Raw genomic sequence first — 5165 nt, 5'->3', positions numbered from 1 at the left:
GTGTGATGCCCTTGAGGGGCTGTACACCCACATGGTGGCGTGCGGCAGCGGCTTCACGCTCTTCCTGGTGGAGGCGGGGGACGAACGCGTGGCAAAGCTGCCCCTGCACACACCAGAGGTGGGTGTTCGCATGTGTTCGCATGTGCATTTGTGTCTGCACTTGTCGCAGGTCGTGAAAAACAGAGTCTGGAGTGCATGGAGTGGGCTGACAAATAGGCATGCGCCCGCGTTGAAGTGCGCGCTCAAGCACGCATGTGCGCGTGCATGTGCGTGCGCAGGTGTGCGTGTGCGCAGCATGTGTTTGGCACCAGGTTTGGCCAGGTACCGTCCTTACAGCCTGCTGCTGCGTGCAGCTTCCTCGTGGGTTAATAATGTCGCGTGTTGGAGGAGGGTCGCGTCGCCACAGAGTTGCCGGTCTGCTAAAGCATCAGGGCTGCGCCGCACGCTGACGCGGCAGCCCCGTGCGCCTTCCGCCCCCCGCTGCACTCTTTTTACCAGGTGGAGGTGGAGCCCGCAGTGGCGGTGGAGGAGGACGGCAACGGCAAGGGCGGCGGCAAGGGCGGCGCGGGGGCGAAGAGGAAGGCGCCGGCGGCGGCCGCAGGCAAGGGCAAGAAGGCCAAGTGATTGGGCGGGGCGCGGGTTGGTGCGGTGTCGGTGGGGGTGACCTGGGCGTCGCCCCTCGCACGCGCGGGCAGCGCTGGTTTTTGGGCGGCGACTGTGGCGGGCGGCGGCTGTTGATTGTCAACATTGTGGCCAGCATGCTTGCTGATGCATGTTTGCAAGGGCTTGTTTGGTTCGGGGGTGGCGTCAAGCCGGGGCAGTTGACCCCAACAGCACATACTCAAATCAGGCACTTTCTGCAGTTTGCATGTTGCAGTCCCTGTTTTTGTCGAATTCTCTTGTCTTTCGTCTTTGTTGTTTCACGCTATGTCAGGCGCAGCTGCAACAGCGCGCCGGCGGTAAGAAAGACGCATGATCCGCTTGTGGTTCCAGCCTTGATTCATGACAGGATTTTGGGCTGACTGGTGCGGAGCAGAGCCGCCACAAAAGCCCCATGTGCGACAGCAGCCTGGCGCGCAGGCAGTGGGACCGACGGGTGGCCTTGTGTCGCCACAGCGAGGCAGGCAGGTGACGGCCGAAATCCCCTAACAACTCGGGCTTGATGGCGCGCAGGGCGGCGGCGCATGCAACCCTTACATGCCTGTGATTCACTTGCACACCACACTGGTCTCCTGCATGGATCCAGCCTGGACGTGCTGGGGCTGGGGCGAGGCAGAGACAGGGGCCGCCAGGGGATGCCCGCACGCATCTTTACAATTGTCATGACGACTGCCGCTGACACACAGCAGTCACTGCAGGCCAGGTTGGCGCGGCACCATCATGACTGCAACGGCAGGCGCTGGGTCGAACCAAGTCAACCACAGCAAACAGGAGCGGCCCAGGGCTCGCCAGCAGACGCACCTCAACTCCCTACGCACCCCGCGCCCGCGCAGCCTCGGCCCGCGTCCGCTTGCGCTCAGCCTGCAGCCGCGCGGCCGCCGCCGGCATGCCCCGCGGCAGCCGTCCCTCCATGTACGCCGCCACCGGCCCCCTCAGCGCGCGCCGCGCCGCCCGCCTCGCCTCCGCCCTGTCTGCACGCTCCTCGGCCGCCGCCCGCTTCCGCTTCCGATCCGCTGCTGCGCGCCTGCTGTCCCGCCGGAACACCGCCCACATCCGCTCTCGCTCTGCCTCCATCTCCCTGCGGTCCTCATCCGTCACGGGGCCCCGCGCCGCCCTCTCCTCCTCGAACTTGCGCCACTCGGCCTTCTCCTTCACCCTCCGCCGCGCGTCCTCCCGTCGCTGCGCCGCCTTCCGTACCGCGCGCTCCCGCTCCAGCCTGTCCACCTGGGACTGCCGGGGCTTTGGCAGGATGCCGCGCGGCAGGCTGGGCAGCAGCTTTCTGGTCTGCTCAGAGAGCGACAGAGCGGGTGAGCAGCAGCCAGATCAGAGTTTGGAGGCGGCGCGGGGCATGAGGACGTCGCTGTGCCAGGGCTCACAGGCAGCTGGGTCCTGCCGCTAAAAGGCAAGGGGAGGCCAGGACAGGCCAAAGGCCTTTGACCCCCCCCCCTGGCCGTTGCGGGCAGTTTCCAGGCATGAAGAGCAAGGAGCGCAATGTCAGAGTCACACACTCACACGCACGCACGCACGCACGCACGCACGCACGCACGCACGCACGCACACACAAACACACGCACAGACGCACGCACGCACGCACGCACGCACACACAGCGATAGCCCACCAGGGCGCGGATCTTGGCGCGCGCGTCCTGGGGTCGGTCCAGCCCGATGCGCTCCAGCGGCCTCAGTGCGGGGCCGTCTGGCTCCCAGGGCTTCATGCAGCGCAGGTTCCAGGCAGCTGCCCTGAGGGAGGCCCTGGTGTGCCCTGGTTCACAAACAAGCAGTGCAGGAGGGACATGACTGGATTCAGGGGCCGAGGCGAGAGAGAAGGATTTTGCATACTGATCAGGGACAACAAAGGGGGCTACGGCAGGGTTCAAGCATGTCTCCAAGTGACCGCACAAGCTGCACAAGTAATGCGCGTTGGCGTGCACGCCGCGTTCTGCACAAGCCGCCGGCTGCAGGCGCAGCACCCTGTCCCGACACCCGTCCCCCCTCTCCCCACCAGGGGAGTGGATGCGCACCGCCAGGGGCGTGGAGCCGCAGCCACAGCCGCGCCAGGTCGTAGGCCAGCGCCGCCTCCCCCTCGCTGCAGAAGCCCCTCATGAGTAATAGCGGCTCCCACTTCAGCGCGACAAAGCTGTCCGCCTCCACGTGCTCGAGGCCGTAGCCGTTGGGCCCCGCGACGACGCAGGCCCAGAGGCTGGGCTCGCCGGCGCGGCCCACAAACTCCCAGAGGCCCCTGTACCTAGGGTGATGGAAAAAGTGGGATATAAAAGGCCGGGTGATGGGATAAAGGGGGTGGTTTGATTTCATACGGTATTTTGACACCCAACAAGGTGTGTGGATGGGAGCAAAGAGCTGGGAGCGTCGGCGGGTGATGCCGTACTGTACATTCGGGAAGAGTGGCGGCCGAACGGCCGCGGGCTTTGTTTCGTTCGTGCGAGCTGGACTGGCGGGTGACTCAGGCGCGGGCGACCCTGAGCCCGGGATGCAGCGCTTCGAGCCCCGAATCCCCCCCGCATCTCACTTTGACTGCTTGCCCTTCTCGGCTGCAGCGGCGTCCCTGTAGAGTATCCTGGCGCGCGCCTTCACCGAGGCGCTCACCGTCCCAGCTGATGCGCTCATGTTGAACGTCACGACCCGTTACTGCGACCACATACACTTTTCTAGTATCCCGCGTTGCTTCCGAGAGTCGTCGACACCACACGTCACGTTCCGACACGGGTTTGTGCCTGCGTGCACTGTGGTCGTGAGGTTGTTGGAGGTATCAGATTACTCGACTAGCCGGTGCATGACACGGATCCTGTCTTCAAGAGGCAGGGCAGGCGTGGTCCAGGTCACCCACCTGGTGACAGACTTGGACGTGCCCATGCGGTGTGGGCGACTGGTGATAGGGCGCAGGCATTAGTCTCATGGTAAATAACATTCAGATGAGTGTGACGGCTCAACGCTGTCAATACAGCGCAGGTTTGTCAACCCTGGCGGTGTCGGATTGTACTGCCACCTGTACATTGCCGAGAGCTTGCCCACCCCAAATTCACGGGTGGGGGGTTAGGGTGGGCCATCATGGTGGCAGCACCCATTTCAGAAGCTAAGACCGATGGTTCAAGGCGGGAAAGGCGCACCGGGCAAAAGGAGGGGGGGGTTTGGGGGCGACCTGGGAGCCGCGCAAGGCGGAGCAGTACACACCGCAGGGAGCGTGTGCACGAGCCAGTCCGGCGCTGATCCCCTTGCCAGCTGCACGCAGCAGAGGCCGTGCACGGCGCTGCATCGCAGCCCTCAACCAGTGGCTTGTGGCGGCAGGCCCTCCCAGGTCAGCAGGAAATCGACCACGGGCGTTGCGTCATGAGACGCGCATACCTGCCCGCGCACAGGTGGCAGCCACCCCCAGGTCAACACCGGCACATGCAGCCATCTGGCAGGCTCGCGCGTTCTGCGCAGACCACGCTGCTGCCGCCACCACCTGTGTGAGGCCTGGGTGCGCCGCTGCCCGTATCTTGTATCACAATGTTGCTTACGGGCATCGCTAGCTTCTGCTCGGGAGCGGGGCTGCGCGCCCCACAGATCGAGCTGCTGGGACCCGGGTCTGCGGCCCTAAGGCTCAGCCAAGCGTCGGGTCGTGGGGGCCCCTGGGAGCCGAGCCGCTGCAGCGACCTGCGGCGCAGCCGGGATGCAGCACGGCACGCCACAGCCTGGCAGTGGCCCCTGGCGGGGCCACTTGTCAAATGAAGCGGGTGGTCAGAAGAGCGCCAACGACGACGGAGAGCAGATGGTTGAAAGCAGGCCGACGGCGTGGGGGCAAGGAGCAGGAAAAAAGGGTGGAAAGCAAGATAGCGCAAAGTTGAAAAAAGAAACTGCCTCAAAGCTACCGGCCATAGGCACCAATCTGCGCTACCAGAAACCGCGGCGCCCCCCTCACAGGCCGACGGGCCGCCGCGGCGTCGTCATCCGCCGCGCCGGCGCCCGCCCCGGCGTCGCAATCGTGTCCCGCTGCAGCTGACGCCGCCGCTCCTCCTCGGCCGCCGCGGCCGCGGCCGCGTCGGTCTTTGCCTTGGCGTCCGCCTCCGCGGCCATGGCGGCCTCGGCCTCGCGCTCCTTCTTGCGCTGCTGCAGGCGCGACGAGTGGGACTGCTTGATGGAGAAGAACATGGGGCCCAGCTCCGCCAGCCACTCGGGTTCGACTGCCGTCACGACCTAAGATTTTTGGGGGTGGAATGGGGTGAGAGTGGGGTCGCGACGGATTGGTCAGGAACGGGTGTGAGTGTGAGACATAGGTGCGAGTCTGGAGCAGCGGCGGGAGCTGTCCACGCTTGAGGCGCTGCGTCGCCCGCGCTGCATGCGCCGCTCTGCACGCCGCCCCTCCCCGTGCATTGTCCACGTCCTAGCCCACGCACACCCACGCCTCCCTGCAATTCAGGGGCTGACACTGCTTTGACACGCTCGCCTGCCCCTCTCCCATTAAGCCCGACCCCTGGCCCCCTCGCAACCCCTCCACTGTCCCTACC

At 65.5% G+C, this 5165-nt stretch overlaps 3 protein-coding genes across 3 annotated transcripts; 1 reads left to right on the top strand and 2 right to left on the bottom strand.

The window, feature by feature from the left end:
• Positions 1–31: 31 nt before the first annotated feature.
• Positions 32–624, top strand: MNEG_13783 (hypothetical protein; the record flags this gene model as incomplete). The annotated part of the gene is made up of 2 exons (XM_014037747.1): positions 32–118; positions 499–624. The coding sequence occupies 2 exons, from the start codon at positions 32–34 to the stop codon at positions 622–624; spliced, it is 213 nt and encodes a 70-aa protein (XP_013893201.1).
• Positions 625–1470: 846 nt separating this feature from the next.
• MNEG_13782 (hypothetical protein) lies at positions 1471–3285 on the bottom strand (the record flags this gene model as incomplete). Its single annotated transcript, XM_014037746.1, has 4 exons — positions 1471–1944; positions 2280–2422; positions 2682–2905; positions 3188–3285. 4 exons carry the CDS (start codon positions 3283–3285, stop codon positions 1471–1473), a joined length of 939 nt encoding a protein of 312 aa, XP_013893200.1.
• A 1290-nt stretch (positions 3286–4575) lies between these two features.
• MNEG_13781 (hypothetical protein) lies at positions 4576–4809 on the bottom strand (the record flags this gene model as incomplete). The annotated part of the gene is made up of 1 exon (XM_014037745.1): positions 4576–4809. One exon carries the CDS (start codon positions 4807–4809, stop codon positions 4576–4578), a length of 234 nt encoding a protein of 77 aa, XP_013893199.1.
• Positions 4810–5165: the final 356 nt, after the last annotated feature.

The sequence above is a fragment of the Monoraphidium neglectum genome (genome assembly GCF_000611645.1).
Source record: "Monoraphidium neglectum strain SAG 48.87 unplaced genomic scaffold scaffold04047, whole genome shotgun sequence".
NCBI classification, from domain to species: Eukaryota; Viridiplantae; Chlorophyta; class Chlorophyceae; order Sphaeropleales; family Selenastraceae; genus Monoraphidium; species Monoraphidium neglectum.
The sequence above is the reverse complement of the archived record's forward strand: the minus strand, read 5'-3'. Positions and strand labels throughout refer to the sequence as shown.